General features: G+C 43.4%; 1 protein-coding gene and 1 pseudogene across 4 annotated transcripts in view; one reads left to right on the forward strand and one right to left on the reverse strand.

Annotated features, from left to right (window-relative positions):
• The window catches only part of LOC308423668 (quinone oxidoreductase-like protein 2), a 30,881-nt gene that overhangs the window by 2,782 nt on the left and 4,596 nt on the right, over nt 1-23,503 (reverse strand). Inside the window, exons 4-9 of one of the 3 annotated variants that reach the window (XM_080920480.1) lie at nt 23,088-23,146; nt 22,569-22,586; nt 21,715-21,824; nt 20,048-20,129; nt 16,389-16,570; nt 13,545-13,773 (exon numbers count right to left, since the gene is read on the reverse strand). In XM_080920480.1, the coding sequence (XP_080776606.1) occupies nt 13,545-13,773; nt 16,389-16,570; nt 20,048-20,129; nt 21,715-21,824; nt 22,569-22,586; nt 23,088-23,146 (680 nt within the window). Of the gene's footprint in view, nt 1-13,544; nt 13,774-16,388; nt 16,571-20,047; nt 20,130-21,714; nt 21,825-22,520; nt 22,587-23,087; nt 23,147-23,503 lie in introns of all 3 variants that reach the window. The other 2 variants (XM_080920479.1, XM_080920481.1) reach the window with 2 other exon arrangements.
• On the forward strand, nt 9,262-9,994 carry LOC308435851 (small ribosomal subunit protein eS6-like; annotated as a pseudogene). The gene has a single exon. The product of its transcript is annotated as a small ribosomal subunit protein eS6-like (transcript).

Genomic DNA, 23,503 nt, shown 5'->3' on the forward strand with positions numbered 1-23,503 from the left:
CTACAAAGCAGCCATAGTAATGAAAGCAGTGTGATATTGGTAGGAAAACAGAAAAGCAGATCCACACGCTGTCAACTATTCTTTAACAGGAGTAAAGGCAGCGCTGTGGAGAAGGGGGAGTGCTTTCAGCAACCAGCAGTGGAAACACTGAAGACCCTCACCTAAAATTAAGGTGTGTTTTATTGACAACATTCACAGAAGACGTTTAAATTCACAAAAATCACCTCAAACCAGTTCATAAATCTAAATGTAAAATACAAAACCATACAACTTCTAAAGACAACACTGGGAAAAAGTCTAGTGCACTTTTGAGTCTCACCATGAGATTTTGGAAACAGCCCTGAAAGTGCACCCACAGGGACCAGTTAGTAAAAAATGTCAGTGAAGTTGGGCTGGTAAAACGACGCAGAAGGTAACAGCATTCACAGCCCAAGCTTGCTGAGCTGGGTCCTCAGAACCCACATAAAAGTAGAAGGAAATAACTGACCCCACAAAGTTGTCCTCTAATCTCCTCATGGGCACTCTGACACATGCACCCACACACATATAATAATTTTTTCAGTTAAAATATTTGGGACAACAGAGATACCTCAATCAATAAAGTACTTGTCACAGAAGCATGTAGACCTGAATTAGACCCCCTGGACCCACACAAAGAATCTGGCATGTACTTGTGATTCCAGATGAGGAGGCAGAGTCATTCTAGCTACAGTGAGCTCTAGTTCAGTGCAAGACTCTGTTTCAAAAGTCAAGGTAGAAAGTGATACAGAAAGTCACCAGGCATCCACCTCTTCTCTCCACATACAAGCACATATGTGTATATGCACCTACATGCACATACACACAAAGAAAACAAAAAATGTCTACACTAAAAAAGACATTGATAAACACATAAAAAGACAATGTATATGTGGCCTTGGAGAAAATCATTTTAAAACAAACATCTAACAAAGGAGATAGATAGATAGATAGATAGATAGATAGATAGATAGATAGATAGATAGATAGATAGATCAATTGATGGATGGGTGTGTGGGTGGGTGGGTGGACGGATGGACGGACGGACGGATGGACGGATGGATGGATGGGTGGACAGACAGACATATAAGTGGACATTAAGTAAAAAATGCTTAAAATTCAAAAATGAGCAAAATATCTGAACAGACAGCTTACCAAAGAAGCGCACAGATATCAAAGAAGAACTACGACACTCAGTAGGTAGAGATTAAAAGCACTAACAATCCCTGCTATACACCGATTAGGATGGCTAAGAAACAAAACACTATACCAATAGTGTTGAGAAAGTAGAACAGCAGATCTATCACTTGCTCTTGGTGGGTATGCAAGGTGCAGACACTGTGGAAGGCAGTGTGGCAGTTTCCCACCAACCTAATCATGTACTTGCCACACAGCCCAGCAACCACATTCCTGGGTCTTCACTCACATGAACCGAAAACTCAGTTAAGATGAACAAACACATGAATGTCCTTAACAATCTGATCCACAATTGGGAAAACCTGGGAGCAACTAGTGCCTTTCCAATAGACATTTGGATAAGCATCTTGGGAGACAGGGGTAGGGGAATCTCTGAATTTGGGCCATCCTGATCTTTAGATTAAGTTTCAAGTCAGCTAGCCAGAGATACATTGAGAGAAATACCCTGTCTCAAAAAAAAAAAAAAAAAAAAAGGTTTATCAAGATACAGGAAGCCATTGAAATACCTTAAATAAATATTGCTGATAAAACAAGAACAGTCTGAAGATGGCTCCAATCACATGACACTCGATACAGGATAAGGGCTGATATGAAGATGTGGATCCCAGAGGATTGTTTAGGGACACTATTCTGTAAGCTATGTAATAGTGGTTACATAATATTGAACATTTAGCAAAACCCACAGAGCTGTACCACACAAAGAGCGCAACTTAGTGTGCACGCCCCCGTGAATAAGACACTTCGTGTGCAGCCATTGGCTCACTGGTTGTAACAAATACCTGAGGCAGTGCAAGGTGCTGGGTAATCGTGGGAACTTGTGACTATGGACATGGAGTGTGAGCACTCTAGACTTCCTCTTGACATTTTCTGTACAACTAAACCTACGTTTTAAATGGTCTATAGACAATAATAAACGCAAGGGATAAAATTAAGAAGCAAAGAATGGAATGAACAGAACCATCACTTCTGCAGCCGGTATGATCATCTACATAGGAAAATGAATCAAAGCATCACACATAAGAAAAATCATCAAATCAATGAATGAAAAATGAGCTTCTAAAGTCTACCACCACTGTCTCTATAGCAGCAATATCCATGAGCAAGTGTAGCAGAAGAAACCACTGTTATCAAAAATCAAGAATAGTGACATTTGTGGAAAATTAGGGAAAAAATATCCAATAAGATCTTAAGGAAAATACCTTAAGCTCTTCTAAAAGATATAAAAGATCTGGCTATATAGTTCCACTTACAGATAGGACAACTTAACAAATATGAAAAGCAAGAACAAAGGTATAAGATACATTTCTATACATTAAAACATACCTCAATGCTCACTCATAAGGGCTATAGAATACTAGTATGCGAGTGTGATATTTGAACCAAGAGAAAACAGAGCGGATCTGTGTGTCCTGAAACTTGATGGAAATAGCATTGTGAATCACAGAAAAAGACTGAAGGCTGAGAAAGCTTGCTTGCTACAAATAGGAAGGTAAAAATTAGTTAGCTGAATACACATAGATTGATGCCTAGCCCAACTGTCACTGGAGGCTTCCTCTGGCAGCTGATGGGAGCAGATGCAGAGATGCATAGGCAAATATTAGGCAGAGAAAGAGAGAGAGAGAGAGAGTACACTGTGGAGGTCTCCATTGGGTACCTCCTCTTAGAGTTTAGGAAACCCTATGGAAGGATTGTAGGAGCCACAGGGGTTGAGAACATTAGGACAGCGCGCCCATAGAATCAACTAACCAGGGCTCTTAGGGGCTCAGAGACTGAAACAGCAATCACAGAGCCTGCACGGGTCAATGATAAGTCCTCTGATACATTCTGTGATTGTTTAACTTAGGGACTTTTCTGGGACTCATAACAGTAAGAGTAGGGGTGTCTCTGACTCTTTTGCCTGTTCTTGAGACCCTTTTCCTCCTACTGGGTTGCTTTGTCCAGCCTTGATGTGAGGTTCTGTGCCCAGTCTTATTATGACTTATTATGCCATGTTCAGATGAGACCCCTGGGAGGCCTGCTTTCTTCTGAAGGGAAACAGAGGAGTGGATCTGGGAGAAAGGGGAGGTGACGAGAAGGGTGAGGACCAGGAGGAAAGGGAGGGAAACCTGCAGTCAGGGTGTGTTGGGAGAGAGCAGAATAAATAAATAAGAAAACATTGAGTTAGCAGAGGTACACACAATGCACCAGTAACTTCAGATACGGTGAGTCCGTAAGTGTGACCTAACACTATAAATGTGCTGGACATGGACTATGCCTACAGTGCCCGTTATTCTGGAGGTTGAGACAGGAAGACAGCTTGAGCATTGTCAGCCTGGGTAACACGGCAAGCTCTAGTTCAGCGGCTCTCAACCTTCTTACTGCTGCGACCCTTTACTGCAGTTCCTCCATGTTGTGGGGACCCCAATCATAAGATTGCTTTTGTTGCTTTCATAACTGTAATTTTGCTACTGTCAGGAGTCATAATGCAGATATCTCATATGCAGGATATTTGATACACAATTCCCGTGAAAGGGTAATCACTTGCAACCCACAGGATGAGAACCACTGTTCTACCTCAACAACTCGAACCCATAAAGTCAATAAGCAAGAAAATCCTTTTGTCCCTGGGATAATGAAGGACTTCTGAAACAAGTCCTCCAACCACAACCATAAAACGAAATATTGGTATGTTAGAATAGACTAAATATAGACTAAATGTAGACAAGGGTAGCAAAGTATGACAGAGTTTTCTTGCAACCTATCTGCTCAAAGACTAGCTCAGGGATCACACCTTTCTGCAATCTTGAGACCTGCCCCTATGTTTATAGGCGCCTCGCCTGAACGGTGACAAGATTGCCAGGTGTGACGGTCTGCATGAGAAATACTGACAAGTACTGAGATACTTGGTCCTCAACTGGTAGCAATGCTTGGGGAAATTATTGAACCTTTTGACGTGGCACCTTGCTGGGGAAGTGTGTCACTGGGAGAAGCCTCGGAGGGTGTATAACCTCACCATGCTTCTGGTTCCCTCTCTCTTGCTTTGTGTTGGTTGTCGAAGATGCAACCTCTCTGCTGCCTGTTCCAGTCATGTGCTGCTAAGTCTCCCTGACATCATGGACTCCCCCTCTGGAGCCAGAAGCTAAAACGAATTCATTCCTCCATCAATCGCTTTTGGTTGTGGTCTTTATCACAGCAACACAAAAGTGACTGATACACTAGATGGCTTAACACATCAAAGTCTAGAAGCACAGATCACACAAAGAATTGCACACATTTGGAAAGGAGACAGGGGCCCTAACAGAAAGAACTAGAAACCTGAATACCTTCTAAATACAGAAAGTGCAGGTTTGTATGTCTGTGAAGTGTTTCTTCTGGGTGAGTGGACACAGAGTTGAGGACTGAGTAGGGCCACAGTATTACACCCCCATCCCAGCCAGCCAGCAAACATACAGAAAGATGCTTAGATGCATTAAAGCCAAGAAATACACATTGAAATCCTAAGAAACCTCTTTATGCCTTGTTATTTGGGTGAATATCAGAAACATGAACACTGCTACATAGCAACAAAATGACAAGTAGACAAGAATCGTCACGCGTTTCTGGGAGGGACAAAAAAAGTCATAGCGTCATTCTACAGAGTGACCAGCTATCGGGATGAGCAAGCATATGTACTGTACCCAAAAGTCCTGCTCCTAGGAAAACAGTCCTCACAAAATAGTTACACAAGTCCCTAAGTTTAGACCTACAAGGCTGCCTAGTATCACACCTACTATAGTGTCGTGAAACAAACCTGGAAGTTTAGCATGAGTGTGTCTGCACACCACTGTGGTGTGCACAGTTCGGGAGACAACGGAGAAGCAATAGCGGCAGAATGGAGATCTTGAGACAGCATGGCGTCCACGGTAAGCAGCAGATCCAGATTGAGAGCCAGTTTCGTATGTTAAAGATAATGCACACAAACAGGCGTGCTGCAGAGAAGTGCTTAGAGGGAGGGAAGAGTGAGGACAGACAGTGGGGGAAGAGTACTTAGGACTGGAAAAGGTAAACACTTATAAGTATACGGCTATAAAAGCAGATTACTCTTGCATAGTCCAACAACAAAATCATGCGTTGAGAAGGGTTCGCTGGTTAAACAACCCTTCCCATTTGAGATTCTCCCCAAGAAAGCACACACAAAATAAGTAACTAAAATTAAGTAGAGAAATAAATCAATCATGTCATTCTCTGGGCTGCATTAAATCTGTTTTCAAAAACATCTGCACTGTGGGGCTTTGTGCCTGAGGAGACCTTTCCACAGTGCAGACAGGCTCGGTGGGAGGAGGTGGAGGAAGTCTAAGACAGATGTTAATACACATTCCCCATCGCTGGCTCCAGGTGACTCACAGCTGCACCACTCTCCCTGTCAGGTAGAGCTGCTCATCCCCCAAGATTTGTCAGAGCCTCACAATAGAAAGCAGTTGAGAAAATAAGCATCATTTGAGTTAGTGGTGTCTCATCACCCAGCATCCTAGGGAAATGAATACTCCCTGCAAATGAATGTTAACATAGAAGAAAGCTGTGGCTCCAAATGCTAAGTCTTGGTTTTAGCCATTTTGCATATAAATAAACCCTTTGTAGAAATGACTCCCATATTTACCTGGCTTTCTAAAGAGATAAAACTATGTGGAAAGCTTAATCTTATTTATCTGGTTTTCAGATGTCCCATGGCTTCCCATGCCCAGCTGCCACTTCTGTTATGACTGTAACTGCTTCTAGGTTTCCATTCAGAGCTGGGAACCAGAGAAGCACTGGAGACCGAAAGGGAAGTGAAGGCAGTGAAGTTGTCTGTGTGGCAAAGGGGAAAGCTGCAAACCCATCTTTTGAGGGTTGCTACAGATGCTACACTGCCCTGCATCCCTCAGGCTGCTACAAACAGGGAGCTACAAGTACTGAAGTTGAGATGCAAACCGTACCCAGAATGTTGCTTCTCAGCCTTGAGGGGTATGAAGCCGTAATTAAATGTCTGGAGAGACACACAACCTGGAATTTGAGGAAGGGAAAGATAATGCTTTTGTTTTAAGGTGAAGGTTCTGCTTTTGGAATTTTTAATTAGCTCATCAAGTAGGAATAATCAGAGTACTTACAGTTCCCCAAATATATCATGCTGATTCATGCCTCCCATTAGCACTCAGCGCTTCCCTATCAGCACTCTCCTGAGGTCTTTCCAACTGAAGAATAAACTCAAGGGCAAGACTAAGTACTACATTTTTATAGACTGTCATATGGAATGTTCTCAGCAAATGATGAATAAAACAAACTCATGAATATGTGGATGAATGTACCTGAGACTGAGTGGGACTTTGCATTAAAAGGGGACACATTTGGCTATTGACACTGCTGAATGACATTCATCATGTCCTTGTTCTGATGCAAAATTATCTAAGCCCTCTTTTAAAAGTCACTCAATGACAGAGCTATAGCTCAGTGGAAGGCATATTTCCCAGCATGTGAGAAGTCCCAGGTTCAAATCATTACATTTCACCAAAAAAAGAGATGCAGACCTCATATAAACTCATGAAAAGACACTAAAGGTCACTGATCATTAGGGGAATATAAGTTATATAGATAAACAGGTAACTTTATACATCTACTACGAAAGTCACTAAAATTAAACAACTGATAATTTTAAGTGTCGACAAATACAGAACAACTCCAACTTTTGGGCACTATTGTTAGAGAATAGTGGGCACTATTGATAGAGAATGCAAAATGGCCCAGACTCTGGAAAACAGTTGACAGCTGGTTTAAAGGTTCAACATGGCATTAGGCCCCAAAATGTTAGAATAGGCATCTCAACTTCCAGCCCACCTGAGCACGGTTTTCTAGTCCAGAATGTCCTGCTCATAGGAAACCCAAATGCCATGGGTCTTGAGAGACAAAGGTGGCTTTGTCTTCAAAAATCATGGGAGGTAGAAGCTGAAGCAGAATTGCTTCTGAATAACAGAAACAAGAGAAAGAATCTGGGGTCACTAGCCTGTTCTTTTCTTACAGGCATCAACAGCTGCTCCTTCTAGAATTATGCATAAGTTTATTTTAAACAAACCATTTAAAAGCAACTGAAATCAAATTCTGTCCCTGTGTCATTCTTGCTTAATGACATTATTTGCATACCATTGGAGATGAGGGGAAATAACAAAGCCAATTAAGTATCTGTGTAAATTTTTTTAACATTAAATGTACACTTAGCATATATCCTAGAAATTTTGATCTTAAAATAAATAAAGCAAGCCTTATTTCTACATGTACATGAATATTGGTTAAACCTGAAAACAGTCCCATGTCTATTCATCGACAACTGAATAAACAGGCTATGGTACATCCATCCAACGAAATATCACTTGGCTTCTTTATAAGGAAGTTTCCACTTAAAAAGAGAAAGAAATACCAGCCCACAGCAAAAGGGACTGAACTACAGATACATTCAGTCTGGATGAACTTCTGAAGAATTATATGAAGTTAAAGAATACAAAATTATGGGACCTGGAGAGATGACTCAGCAATTAAGGGCACTGGCTGCTCCTCTAGATGACCTGGGTTCAATCAATATCTAGAACCTACATGGTACCCTAAAACTAGCTGTGATGACTCTAGTCACAGGGGATCTGATGCCTTCTGTTCCCTGTGGGCACCAAGCATGCATATGACACACAGACATATGTGCAGTTAGTGGCAGTTTGAATAGATTTGGCTTCCCATAGACTCATGCATTTGAATGCTTAGCCCATGCAGAATGGCACTTTTTGGATATGTAGCCTTATTGGAGAAAATGTGTCACTGTGGCTTCGAGGTCTCTTTCTATGTGTAAGCTCCACCCAGTGTGGAAGATAGTCCCCTCCTGGCTGCCTGTAGAACACAGTCTTTTGCTGCCTTTGAATCAAGATGTAGAATTCTTGGTTCCTCTAGCACTGTGTCTGCCTGTACCCTTTCATGCTTCCTGCCACAATGATAATGGACTGAATCTCTGAAACTGTAAGCCACCCCCAATTAAATGTTTTGTGTATAAAAGTTGCCTTGGTTGTGGCAACAAAATCCAATAAAACTCAAACTAAAATACAGTTAAAATACCCACATGTATAAAACCTAAATTTAAAATTAAATATATGAATAAACAAAAAATAGTCCAGCAGCAAAAGGTCATGGACTACATGGCCATTTATATGATACTCTGGAAAAGCCCAAATTATATGGAGAGGAAGGAGATGAGTGACTGCTAGAGGCTGTGGAGTAAGGTAGGAGGTGGATCACAAGGGGGCACATGAAACCCTCTAAGATAATGGAAACAAACTGTATCTTGATTTTACCAGTGGCTACGTGATTGTATTTGTTCATCAGACTCAGAGAATTATCTGGGTACAATGACATTCACCTATAACCCCAGCTGCTAGGGAGACTGTGGCGGGAGGTTCTCTTCAACTGAAGAGTTCAAAGTCAGACTGTGTGACAGAGGAATGAAGCCCAATTCCTAAGAAATAAAGCCTCCTTAAAGACTTATCTCTATCACAGCATCCTTCCCGAGAGGCAGAGATCCTCGGAGACTGTGAGAGGCAGAGGAGACAGTGTTTCCCAGACACAACAGAGCAGATGCACAAATGAACTCACAGAAATGGGGATGGTGTGCACAAGACCGCACAAGCTTCAGCCAGATACAATTTCAGAAGGGGGGAGGGAAGATGGGCATTAAGTCCCACCCCTAATGAGAAGCTATTTGCATTTTATTGCTGCTGGGAAAAGGAAAGTCAGTTTTCTTCGACTGAGTGACCCCTGGTGTGTACTACAAGGCAAGCCCCACTTCAGGAGTAATCAGCTAACACAAACTGGATCTAATGGGTGCTAAGTGGGCAGAGAGCAGAGGATATGAGTGAATATGAAGTTGAGTGACTGGAAAGGTGGGGGAAGGTGTGGGAGGAGCTGGGGAAAAGGAGATGAATATGATCCAACTATATTTATGAAATTTTCAAAGGATAAATAAAAACACTGCTTTAAAAAATGCTCTCTTGTGACACTATCTAGGCAGTTAACCATGTCAAGATGAAGCTGAAGGTCTCCTCCCCAGTCACTAGCCACAGAAACCCACTGAAATGGATGGCGAACACAAACTCCATTCTCTCTGGGAGAGGCATGGCCACAGAAGTAGCTGCTGCCGCTCTGAGTGAAGAGTGAAAGGAATGGTTGGGTCTGTGTCCAAATCAGTGGTGGGAATGACAAGGTTTTCCCATTAAAGGAAGATGTCTTGACCCACGGCAGTGTCCTGCTGATGAGTAAGGACATTCTAGTTATAGATCAGGATAACTAGAGAGAGGATGCACAGGACTGTTCAGGGCTGCACTGTGGATTCCAAGCTGAGTGTTCTCAACTTGGTTATTATTTTTAAAAAGGGGGAGAAAGGGTGGATATTCCTGGACTGGCAGACACTACTGTGCCTCAAGGGTTGAGGCCCAAAAGAGTCAGAAGCATCAAAAGCTTTTCAGTCTTTCTAAAATAGATGATGTCCACCAATATGTTGCCAGAAAACCCTTAAACAAAGAAGGTAAGGAGGCCAGAACTAAAGCCCCCATATCTTGTCATTCCATGTGTCCTGCAACACAAATGCTCTGAAAAAACAACACACCAAGAAGAATGAGGAGGAGGCTGCAGAATGTGCTAAACTTTTAGCCAAGAGTATGAAAAACGCCAAAGAAAAATGCCAAGGACAGATTGCCAAGAGACGTAGGATGTCTTCACTGACAGCTTCTACTTAAAGTCTGAGTCCAGTCAAAAATAAGTCTTTAAGGGTAACAAATGATCAGAGCTTGAAACACATGCACACACACACACACACACACACACACACACACACACAAACCCTAAGCTGCATTGAGGATTGCAATAGTAAGGGGAAAGTGGAACTAAATCTAAGGAACTGCACGGGAGTGTGTTACAAATCCTCAACTGGTTGCAGCTTCAGAGAAATTCAGAGCATTGCTCATATAGGACCTCTACAAAGAAGCCATGTAAAACAGTCAGTGGGAAGAAAACAAAGCAATTTACCCTCTGTCTTCCACTCCTCAAAGCTTGCCCTACACAGAACACGCTATGTTTCTCACTGCAGTACCAGGCCCTCATGCTATTCCTGGGGAAAACAGGGGCTTTTATCAGTCCATTAGCTCAAGTGTCGGCTCTGCAGCTGCAGCAGCTATAAGTACACAGAGGCCTTGGCTCTAAGATCTGCTCACTCCAGAGAACAAGGGACTGTCAGTGGTCTAAGGAGGTGCATTCTGGGAATAGCCATCAAGTCTGTATGACTGCAGAGCCCTGGGAGATCCCAGAGAAGTGCGATGAGCAGCCAAGTGGCCAGGGGCTGGAGTAGGGTGTGAGGGTATATTGGAGGTGGGGACAGCAGATATGAGACGATCCACAAACTGGGTCTGGATCAATGAAATAATTACTTTTAGGTCTGAAGTTTTGTGTTTAAGAATATTCCACCTGTACAGAGGAACGCTGAAGCAAACAATTTCTAGCCATTAATTCTATTTATATGGTGACCTCACTTGACTTTTACATAGGAACAATCTCAGATCTGTAAGATTTCAGTGCTTCTTAGGCCAGGGTGTGTGCATCCAGCTTTATAAAGGAAACAGACTACATGCCTCAGTAGTGCTAGTCTCTGAACAGATCATAGGCCAACATACATGTAATCCACCCAGCACAGCATGAATGTCAACCTACAGTAAACAGTTAGGTTCCAGCTTAAATTTAAACTCTGAAGACTATGGCTCTAGTCCTGCCCTCTGAGATCTCCATGCAAAAGTTATCCTTCCTAGGGACAGGAAAATCTCAGTTCTGTATTTTATAACAATGCTATCTTGGGCATTTGGAAGTTAAGTAAACTTACTGTTTTTTTTTTCATATGTACTATTTTATTTAATTTTTACAACCAGCAGAGCACATAGAGTAAATTACTGCCCCACTGTAAATGAGGATTTACAGAGACGAAGATATCTAATTTACTCATAGCCAACACCTGAACTCTGGGGCTCTGACTTCAGTAAGTCGGTCAACACACACACACACACACACACAAGTGAATGACAGCTGCTGGAGTCGAGGCTGTGCACTGTGGGAAGGACGAGTAACGAAGGGGACAGTACAGGTCTCAGCTACTGAAAGACCCAACAGTGCAAAGGCTATTTGCATATTCACATGAGCTACCAAGGTCAAAACTGTAAAAGCCGAGCATACTGACACTGTTTAGATTTTATAAGTTTGGTGGTTATTTTTTAATCCCAACAGGTGTTGACAAATAATGTTTAAATCAAGAATAAAGTTCAGTAAAACCAATTATGTATTTACTTACTCTTGTGGTTTTAAACAAACAAAATGTACACATTGTCATTGCTTATGTAAATATAAGAGTCCTGATCATTTTGATTATAAGACAGTTCTTGCATTTTGTGTAGATATTTCTGATAGATAATTTTCATGCTACAGAATATAGTATGCTCTGGCTGTGGTGGCACACATCTTTAATCTCAGCACTTGTGAGGCAGGAGTGGGCAGATTTCTCTGAGTTCAAAACTAGCCTGGTATACATGGGAGTTCCAGGCAAGCCAGAGCTACATAGTGAGACCTTGTCTGAAAAAAAAAAAAAAAAAAAAAAAAAGAACACACTATGTGCAAAGCCACTTCTTGGTTCATCTCAAGAAATTCTGACATGGTCATAATTCTGACACGGTAGAGATATTCTGGCCTGACCAGCAATCTCCACTTATTTGCTCTGACAGAACACATCATTGGGCAGCTTTCTTGGCTTCTAAGTCCAGGTTCTTCACCAATAAAAACTGATTAAGCAGTGGGTAGACCACAAAAGAGTTTCTCAGAAGATTAAATCAATTAATATATACAAAGTGCTTAGACTCTGGTATCTCTCTAAATTGTCTGCCTGGTCGCAGACACAGAAAGCCACTCACGAGCATCCAACTCAGCAGAAGGGGCAGATCCAGGCAATCCTTGTCCAGGCCCTTCCTGGGAGGCAGAACAGCAAATGGAAGCTGACAGACAGTAATTAGAGCTAATTCGTGTTTGGGAGGAAAGAGCAGCATGTGGACAATTAAAGTGATTCTTTTTCCATGCCTCAGCAACCCTAAAATCACATTACTGGAGGGAAGAGATCTTCAACTATCACCTGTCTCCCTGATCAGCCTCTCCCTCTGGGTGCCAGAAAGGGACCAGGAAGCTACCAAATTAGTGGTTTTCAACTCTTTAAGCCACAAAACTTTGTCTTAAAGGAAGAGAATGAATGAGAGAATGAGAAAGCAAAAGCAGCTACTTAGGCTTCTAAGGAAATGTGGTCCCAGAGGTGAGCTCCTGTGGTCTGCACAGCCCACCCACATCCTACAGAATTAGGATTACTGAATACAACCAGCTTTCCAACAAGCAGCAGCTCCTCTACCAACAGTCTGCTGCTTTCTTGATGCACACGCCAGAGAGATAAAAGACACACTGCTTCAACAGTGCATCACAGGAAGCACATACAGGTGGGAGGTTGGTAATCCATGAAGTGGACCCCAGAGCCTCTGCTAATCCACACTTGAACAGGACATGGCCTTCATCACTGACTACAGCTACCAAACAGGTTGGTTTTGGGGGGCTGGTTTTGGTTTTGGTTTGTTTTTTTTTTTTTTTTAACATTAAAACAAATTAAAGAAAAAGGTCCTTAGAAAAAGAGAAAGGCTTTCTTCACAGGAAATGCCTGGCAGAGTCACATTCAAATCAGGCTGCATATGAATGCATGCAGTTCTGCTGGGGAGGAAGTTTAAACCACGGTTATGAGACAGTGGGGGAACGAAAGCAGGGAGTGAATAACCAACAGAACTAACTACAGTGACTAACAGATGGACTCACGTCTTCTGATGCCCAGCACAACTCATGTTGTGGTCCCAGTACCGAGCTCGGATCAGCTACATTTGAAAACCAAAGGTCAGGTCAAGTGCTTCCTTCTTGGAACTCTGTGTTGCCAAGTTCAAGGTTCAAATGAACACATGTAAATTATTTTCTACAGCGCTGTAACCTCCCTCCATCTGAGTGACCTGGTGAATGAAAGAGCCCCCAAATTCAGCCTAACCCTGCGTCCATACTGAAAGCCAGGAGAAGGGCAAGAACCTGGACACACCGAAGCCCGTGACACTCCACTTAGTATGGACATCAGCACTCAGCATTTGTACCTTTTCAGACCATAAAGGGAGGGTTTATGGGACTCAGAGATAAGGCTACCAGATTTGACAAGAATTATTTCCTGGCCTTATCTCCCCCACATTCCTTATGTGCTGTCTCACCTTCTCCAGCTTGAACACAGCACCAATATACGGGTGGATGAGCCCTTGCTGGCAGTACTTCAGGGCTGTGGACAAGCTCTTGGAAAACACTGGGAAGTCCTGGTGCTGGTAGCGACTCCAGTACAGGCCCATGGCAGAGATGTTCTTCAGAAGTAACAGGTTGCTGGGCAGGGATGCGATGTTTCCTCCAGCGAATCCCAACACCACAATCCTGCCCTCCCACGCCAGGCTGAGGGCAAGGAGACAGAAAGCGTTATAGGAAGCAATGGACAGGGCTAGGAAGATGGCTCAGTCTGTAAAGTGCAAGTGTGAGGACCTGCATTCCCGTCCCCAGCACTCACATGAAAGCCAGGCACGGTGCTGTGCACCCAGAGTGCCAGCACTGACACCAGAGTCCCTAGGCAGCCAGGCTGGGTTCAGTGGGAGACCCTGTCCCCAAAAAATCAGGTAGACAGCAACAGAGGAAGAGACCCAACTTCAACCTCTGGCCTCCACAACAGCACACATGGTCAATTACAGAGCCCCAACATGTGCCTATGCACACATCACACAGAGAGGGGGCATATGAGCATGTACAGCCATCAAGATGGCTACTATATTTTTTTAAAAAAGGAAGAAAAATTAAGATCCTCATGCTCTGTAGGTAGGATATACTTCAAAATGGGGGAACTACTAATATGGGAAACAGTATGGATTTTCCTCAAAAATTTAAAAAATACATTCATTTAAAAAATATTTCTGGTATACTTGAAAGAACTGAAAGCACACTCTGAGCTCTCTGTGCATGCCTATGTCTATGACATCATCATTTCCAAACAGCCAAGAGATAGAAACAAGCCAAGAATCCTCACCAGATTAAAGGATAACATCACATACACACACACACACACACACACACACACACACACAGACACACACACAAACACACACACACAATACACACATATACACACACTCACACACACATACACACTCACACACACTCACACACACATACTCACACATACATGCACACACACTCACACTCACACACTCACTCACACATGCACACACTCACACACACACACACACATACAATACACACATACACACACACATACACAATACACACATACACACACACAATACACACATACACACACACTCACACACCCATACACACTCACATACACTCACACATACATGCACACACTCACACATACACACACATACACACTCATACACACTCACACACACATACTCACATATACATGCATACACACTCACACACACACACATACTCACACATACACACACTCACACACATACTCACACATACATGCATACACACTCACACACACACACACATACACATACTCACACATACACACACTTACACACATACTCACGCATACACACACTCACACACATACTCACACATACACACACACACACACACACACACACACACACACGGAATGGTATTCAGCCTCTGCAAGGAAGCAAATCCTGTCACATGTTGTCACAGAGGTGTCCTTTGGGACAAGGTGCTTTAGAATCAAGGCTGATGTAGAAAGATATTGGGTATAAACCAATGTCACTCCATGAGCTGTATGTTAAGACAAGTCAGCTTGAAAATTTGGAACTTAGGCAGCAGAAATGAGGTAGATGATGGAATATGACAGGACAAAAAGTCACGTTAAACAAGGACACTTTTGAACTCCTTAAGGCATGGGAGTTTCTGCAGCCCACTGGGAAAAGTGCCAGAGAGCCTGCCACACATGGGTCATAGACAACAGCTTTCCTGGAGCTTTGACAGAGAGATATGCATGGTTGTTTTTCTTCTTCAGAAAAGAAATGAGAAGCTGTTTACAAAACCAGAAGGCAAAATGGAAGGCATAAGAGTCATCCACTTGGTCTCTGCTTCCTCCTCTGTCTTCACTGAGTGTAGGACCAGCACCCTGAGTGACACCAGTGTCCTTAAGCCTGCCTCCCAGCTCAGGGGTTCCTTCTGGATTCTACCCAATGCTAACTGGATTCCTTCTGTGGATAGGCAGCTCTTGTAGCTCTGGTTTTTCTAACTTCGAACTGAGATAACTTACAAAGCAAAGATGTGAAGAATGAAAGCAGGCCAGCTGTAGGGACTCATGCATGCTTATAAACTCAGCATTCGGGAGGCAGTAGGAACCGGAGTTCAAGGTCAGTCTTGGCTACAGAGTGAGCTTCAGGGCAGCATAGCAAATACCCTGTCTTAAGAAACCGAGGAAGAAAGGAACAGGGAGGGAGAAAAGCAGGCAGGAAAGATGCTCTCAGAGCACCAGAAACCCTGGGTGAAATACAGAGACTGGTAAGAAAGAACAGTCCCACCAAGACTCCCGTGACAGTTAATCAGACAAGCCAAGAAAGCCCACAGCTACTGTAGGACCAAGGCCATCAAATGAGCTTGCACCTTGGTACACCATCAGCTGGGGAATGAGGAACCACCCCAGTGATCCTAGCATCTGAACAATGATCTCCCCAGGACCCCACACCCCCACATATTTAATGCAGCCTAGTGGGGGGCCAGAGAGCTAGATTTAACACATGGCTAATTTCTAAAGTGTCCGGTGTTGCCAACTAGAGAGTCTGGAGTCATTTTTTGAATATTTTCCAGTCGGGTATTTTGTTTTTACTATATTTAAGCATTTCCTGATTTTCTCTGCTTCTGTTCCTTGTCACCCACCCACTCAGCTATTCTGGTTGATGCTGATGCCTACAGGAGATGTGAGCAGCAAAGACAGAGAGAAAGCAAGCTGGGACTTAGAGCTGCAGGAAAGTCCTGTGGCGCCCCAGCTCTAACCATTCTGGACGGAGCAGCACACGCACCTGCGGAGAGACTCCAGGAAGATGTCTCCTCCCACCATGTCAATGGCTACATTCACCCCACTGCTGCCCACCAGCTGCTTCACCGCATCCTTCAGGCTGCCCTGGCTATAGTTCACGCTGGACTGCGCTCCCCTCTGCATCGCCAGCTTGCATTTCTCGTTGCTCCCAGCTGCAGCTATGACCTAAGTGAAAATACAAGGTTTCCAATGAGCCAAATCACTTGGAAGGAGTGGGGAGGGGCACATCCCACTAACCTAGACTCCAGCAAAGTGTTTCTCTAGTTCTTCCTGCCCTAGCATTGGCCTCAATCCCAACACCCCCTCCATGTACCCTAAGTTCTGAAGTGCACAGTTGGAAAGCGATGAAAGTTTTCTCCAACTCGAAATGAAAACCACCACATAATAAGCACCCACTACGAGCCACACAGTAAGAAAACAAGCTGGACATCACACTTGGAGTCAAGAAAGCAATATATGTGTGGCAGGGAAGGAGACAGGGTCCACAAGCACAAACCAGAGATATCTAGTCTAGATCTTAAAGACCAGGAGAAGCTTCCTAGAGAGTGGACATAGGCTAGGGGGAAATTCCTGAAGTCAGATAGACCAGGGTTCAAATCCTAGCTCTTTTACTCACCAGCTGCATCACACAAGGGAGACCATGCAGTCGAGACTCAAATCCAGGTAGCTCACTTAACCCAGGTTCCACACACTTGACCTCTACGTGGCCAGATAGTGGCCCTCCTGGGTCTGGGCTACCTCACCTCATCAATCAGTCAAAAAAAAAGTCCTTCTAAAGTAAAGTAGAACACTGAATGTGGAGTTCCTGGGAGTTGCAGCAACTGTCGTCAGACAAATGCAATTGCTCCTTCTATTTGAACATCAGAAAACGTCCCAGGGAAGGCGTCATAACCGCCACTCCATTACTGCAGAGGGATAGACTAAGAGATTAGGCAACTGAGCCAGGGTCGCCCAAGTAGAAGGTAGCAGCACAGCTCTCAAAGCCGGTACTATCACCTTACTCCTCTGCATGCCTGACTTTTCTCCTCTCTTCTCCTTGGGAAAAACCATGCCTCAGGCTGAAGGCATATGACACAGATGTATGGCAAGTTCAGGATCTGGAAAGTTCCAAAGCTGCAAGAACTAAAGCTTCACCTTGTCAGTGAGAACACCCACCACAAAGTCCAAGGTGATGTTCAGAAAGCCTGCACTCTTGCAGCCTGAAGGCAATTTGGTTTGACTGTAGTTAGGGCCTTTTCTTGTTTTGAGGAGCATTGCTTGCCTGGCTTCTTTAGGACAAGGATATTGCTATGTGGTGCAGGCTGGCCTCTAGCTTCGTGTCCTTCCCCAGCCTGCTGATGCTTAGAATAACAGAATATATTATATACCACCCTGGAGATAAACAAAGCTTAATTTTCTTTCCTTTTTTTGTTTGTTTCTTTTTATGGTGCTGAGAACTGAACCCAAGGCCTTGCGCATGCCAACCAATTAATTGTTCTACCACTAAGTTTTGCCTGCTAAGCCATGCCTGTGTTTTTACTCAACCTGCCTCACAAGCACAGATATGGAACTATCTATCTTAACAGCACTCAAAAGACTTTCCAACTTCAGTATTGCAAACTGGAGATGTTTGGAGTAGGGATATTCACCCCACACTGCCCAAGAGTCTGACCCATAAGAATGCAGTGCAGAGCCAGCCTATAAATCCATCTGTCTACAAGGCTGAAGTGGGAGAACCAAGAGTCTGAAGGTGGCCTAGGCAACGAAGTAAGACCCAAAATCATTCCTATTACCTCATCCTACGGACCATTTCCCACTATTTGTAAAGTCATTTCAGCATAACTATAACATGTGACAGCTAAGTTCTCTTTGGGTTAGATCTACTTGCTTCTTTGTTAATTGGTTACTGAATAAAATCTTTGGAATGTTAAAAAATGTAATCAGATATTGAATACCATCGATATCCACAAAAGATTTCAACTCACACATAACTATTTGGAACTGAAAGTTACTTTCAAATACTTACTAGTATACCACTTAAAACAGCATCGTTTATTGGGGGCTATTCCCACATAGGGCCATGGTGAGCAGATAACAGACTAGGACCAAGTACCTGACCCCATGCACAGACTGTCACCAGCTCTCAGCAAGACCTATGGGGAATTACTTTCTCTCTTGGTGCTTCACTTTCTTGATCTGTGACGTAGAGACAATAAACACTTAGAGGACTCATCTCCCAGGGACGGTGTGAGGGCAAGGTTAGGATAATTGGAGGCACTCTGGAAGCAGTATACAACACTGTGCATAGACTGTGTGACCAAATAACCTTTGACAAGTAGGAAACATGGAGACATTTTAAACCTTTATCTTTATTGACTTATATTGGAAAGACTTTTTTGCTTCAAAAGAAGTTTTAGCTCAGATAAATTTTAATATCTGAATTGAAGCAAAATTTTCTACTTAATCTCTTAGAACTAAATAAATAGTATAATTTTATCTTCTTTAGAAATGCTAAATAGATGTGAAGACTGATTATGATCTCTCTCCCCGAGAGCTAAAAACCCTTCCTGATAACATGAAATGTGTTAATATTCCACAAGCAACCTCGTAGCCCCTGAAGTCATTCTCAAACCTCACATCTCCTTCCCTCAGGAAATAAGGTGAGAGAGGAGAGACCAATCCATCAACTTCTATTTTAGGTCTGTGTCTCCATCCCACTCATATGCACCACAGGAACTTTGCATCCAATATGGCCAAAACAGCTCCCCTTGTCCACCTGTGCTCTCAGCCTCAATAAATGGCAATTCCAAAAGTTAATTCCGTTTCTTCCCACTTAGTGTCTAACAATAGCAGGACTTGTTAGAGACACACCATACTTCTGATAGGCACATTCACATTGCACATAAAATTTCAACATCCCAGCAGCTCTTTGAAAACGACGTTTTACAAATAAGGCAACAGATGCTTTAAGCTGGGAGCCAAGCTGGGATGTGAATATCCCTCCTGTACCTTTTAGGTCTTCCTCTGACTCATAGAATGCTCTTCCTCAAAGTTTTTCTGACCCCTGCAGCCCCAGAGATGCCCTGCCCATAAAGACTTCATTTATTCAGTCATTCATCACTTGATTCAGAAAAAATCTGAATAGTAGATATTTTGTTCCAGGTACCATGGTAGCTGCTGGCACGAGTCATGAGCCATGCAGACATTCCCCTTGCCTTTATGAGGATGACATCCCAGGAGGAGAGACACTGGCCCACAGTGGTCCAAATAAGGAGCAATAACACAGTGAGGCACTAAGAAACTGAAGCACAGGGTGTTATGAGACCAGAGGTAAAATGTAGGTAGAGGAGACTGACCCAGCCTGAGGACAGAGATACCTGAAAAGGGGACATTAGTTTAAATCTGAATCAGAACACAGAGGTAGAGAAAAGACCATATGCAGAGGCCAAGGAGGGAGGCAGCCATTGCCAGACTCCAGTACCTGAAGAGCCAAGCCATGCCCTGAAAGGTCTCTGCCGAGTAGGAAAGCAGGCAGACTGCAAGATGATACTCTAAGTACCGTGTACCCCCAATGCCCTTCCTATGACACGTGATGAGTGAATCAATATATTTTACGCCTAAGCACTAGAGTTAGTTTTTAATGAAGATTCTACAGGCAAATACCTTGGCGCGGAATACATTTGTCACCACGTCTACCACTGCGAGGCCTGTGGCTCCGGCAGCTGCTGTCACTAAAACAGTTTCTCTGTGCCAAGGGAAAATAAACGTTACTGCAGAGACCTTCAAAGCTCACCCAGGGTTCAGATTCCAGGGACACAGACTAATGCATTTGACAGCGAGAATGGTAGAGAACCTTTTATCCAAACCTTCACATAAATCCATTCTCTAGGCTTGAGGGATGAGACATGCATATGGCTTCCAGATCAGGGCTAATCCAGTCTGGTTCTGGAGTCTTCCTAAGAAGAAAGACTCTTAAGCTCTCTAGATAGCCTCTCTTTCAAGGCAGTGGCAACAGTTTGTCTGGACAAGCACACCAATGCATGCTTCAGAAAGTTCACCCTATAGCCATTCTCATACTCAACACTGCCTGATTTAAGAAGGTGGTAATCATGGAATAGCCAGTGTTCAAATGACTCTAACAGTGGGAGCAACTAGGGCTGGAGAGATGGCTCAGTGGGTAAGAGCACCGACTGCTCTCCCAGAGGTCCTGAGTTCAATTCCCAGCAACCACATAGTGGCTCACAACCATCTGTAAGGGGATCTGATGCCTCTTCTGGTGTATTTGAAGACAACTACAGTGAACTTAGATATAATAAATAAATCTTAAAAAAAAAAAAAACAGTGAGAGCAACTCTAAAGGCCAGCTCTCTGGACAAATTGAGAGCCAGTTTCCCAAGTAAAGGGGAGATTTCAGAACTTTTAAGTTTAAAACATCCATAGTCAGGCAGTGGTAACATATACCTTTAATCCCAGCACTTGGAAGGCAGAGACAGGCATATCTCTGTGAGTTCAAAGACAGCCAGGTCTACAGAGTGAGTTCCATAACAGCCAGGGTTACACAGAGAGACACTGCCTCAAATAAATACATAAATAAATAAACAATTCTATTTGGCACAACCAACCAAGCCTGCAGAAACACAGTCTGTGACAAATCCATAGGGAGCTAGTTTAAATAAACCAACCTCCACCTAGGAATGTTAGTACGAGCCTTTAATCCCAGCACTCACAAAGCTAAGAATGAAGCTACTGAGTTTCAAGTTAACCTAAATATGTAAGTTATCCCAGGTCAGCCTGGGCTACATAGCAAGACCCTGTCTCAAAAAGTGGAATAAAATAAAATAAAATAAAAACAAACCAAGTGTGTAAACTTGAAGTATTCCTATGAATGATCTCCAAAGTGGTCAGATTCAAGAGAACTGCTTTTCCAAATTCATATTCCAAGTTCTACCATGCTAAGGCCAAAGGATTATCTATACCCAGTCTCTAGTACCCAAAGCTACCTCGCTTTTGTCTCTCCTCAGTTTAAAGGATCTTGAGCTGAAGAGAAGCACAGGGCAAGGCAAGAGAAGAGAACGAGACAAGGGGCAGGGTATGCTCTTGTTTGTGGTTTGCTTTTGACTCCTATAGCTCAGACTGACATCTAACTCACTATGCAGCTGAGGATGGCATAGGGTTCCTGATCCTCCATCTTCCTGCCTCAGTTTCCAAATGCTAGGAACACCAAGTTCACCACCAGGCTGGGCTTCAGTCAAGATGCTGTCAGAAATTTCTAATATGGGGGGGGGGTGGAGAAATGCCACCTAAACCCTCTGCTCCTATATAGTCTTTACCCAGGCTGGACTCGGGCCCGATGATCTACAGCCAAAATAGCTGTGCCATAAGTTACTGGTAGGACTGCAGCATCTTGCAAAGAGACATTTTCTGGAATCCGCCACAGGGCCTGTACAAAGAAATAACAGCGGTTGGAGTAAACGTGTAGCTGGTTACACAGGCTGCCCTGCAAACCTAATGGTTGGACTGGGTGAGTGATTTGCAATGGGCAGCATACATATATCATCACCTATTAAGGAATACAAGTCAAGCAAGCCAAGGTAGGGTTTAGGACCTGGGTGTGTCCAACTTCAAACCATAAGGCTGGCATCTGCTAAAAAGGCGTCAATTGATGGAGAATAGGCTCTGGGTTACTTTGCTATCAAAGGTGAACTGTGTATTATGTGAAATTTATCCCAGTAAAGGTGGATGGGATCCGTATAACATGTCCCACTAGGGGGCACCATTCACATCCTGCTCACCCCAGCACAGTCCATCTCTACAAGCTTTATTAGGAAAATAAGTCCATGATAGCCAATTCAATGTGCTAAACCAGCTTTTCAACCATAACTCACTAAATATGGTCCAAATGGATGGCCAACAAAGAAAAAGAGAACCACTCTACACAAACAAAACCCTGTATAAGGGCTGTCAAGAAGTTTAGCATTTGAAGGGGAAAAAAGAAACCCTGCTTGATCAAGAAATAGGATGAGATGAAAGAAACACAAAAGGAGATGAGGTGTGAGGAAGAGAGACAAGGAAACTAGGAGAACAGAGGAGAAAGAGAAATGTCTGTGCATCCATTGGTGCCCAGAGTCGGAGATACCTTCTGGTCTGTGATACACTGTTCAGCCATAGCATAAAAGTTACTCACTCCAATAACACGATCTCCCTGGAGGGAAAAGAACATGTTCAGATACATGGCCTTGTATTCCAAAACACACATCTCTGACCCATAAAACACAGCATGGCCTTTATAGCAATTCAGAGCTCACTTAGGTTTAAAACCAAAACAGCAATTCTCTCAAGATTGCCAGCAAGCTCCCAAGCCAATGCAAGCACATTTTCACAACGTACAGCCATGGGGGGGAAAAGTTAAGAGGAATCAGAATTCCTGTGACTACTCACTTCCACTTGAGATTCAAACTTAAAAGTGCTTTATTGTTTCAGCAACTGAAGACCAAGTGTTGTTTTATATTCGTAATGAAGATTTTAATGAGACCAGAGACTTCCACCAAGCCCCCCCCCCCCACCTCCTCATTCAGAATTCCATTCTTTCTCTTCTGACCCAGTCACATGGCAAAGGCCAGGAGAAGCTAGACTTTCTGGATATAAATGAGATTAGCACATCTCTTCCAGCTACACACACATTCTGGGGTTTTGACCAATTTACCTTTTTCACAGTGCTGACATCTACTCCTGTCTCTAAGACAGCCCCAGAAAACTCGATTCCTAAAAGATTTAAAGATTTGGTTACCAACCAGGCTGTGCTGGCACACACCTATAATCTCGGCACTCAGGAGTTCAAGGCCAGCCTGGCCCAGAGAGCTAGTTCCGGGACAGCAAGGACTACACAGAGAAATCCTCTCAAACAAACAAAAAACAGAAACAAACAACTTAAAACAAAACAAAAAACTGGATAGCGGTTGAGAACACTGACTGCTCTTCCAGAGGTCATGAGTTCAAATCCCAGCAACCACATGGTAGCTCACAACCATCTGTAATGGGATCTGATGCCCTCTTCTGGTGTGTCTGAAGACAGTGCCAGTGTACTCGCATACATAAAATAAATAAATAAATCTTTTAAAA

This window comes from Micromys minutus, assembly GCF_963924665.1.
Source record: "Micromys minutus genome assembly, chromosome: 1".
In the NCBI taxonomy this organism is placed as follows: Eukaryota; Metazoa; Chordata; class Mammalia; order Rodentia; family Muridae; genus Micromys; species Micromys minutus.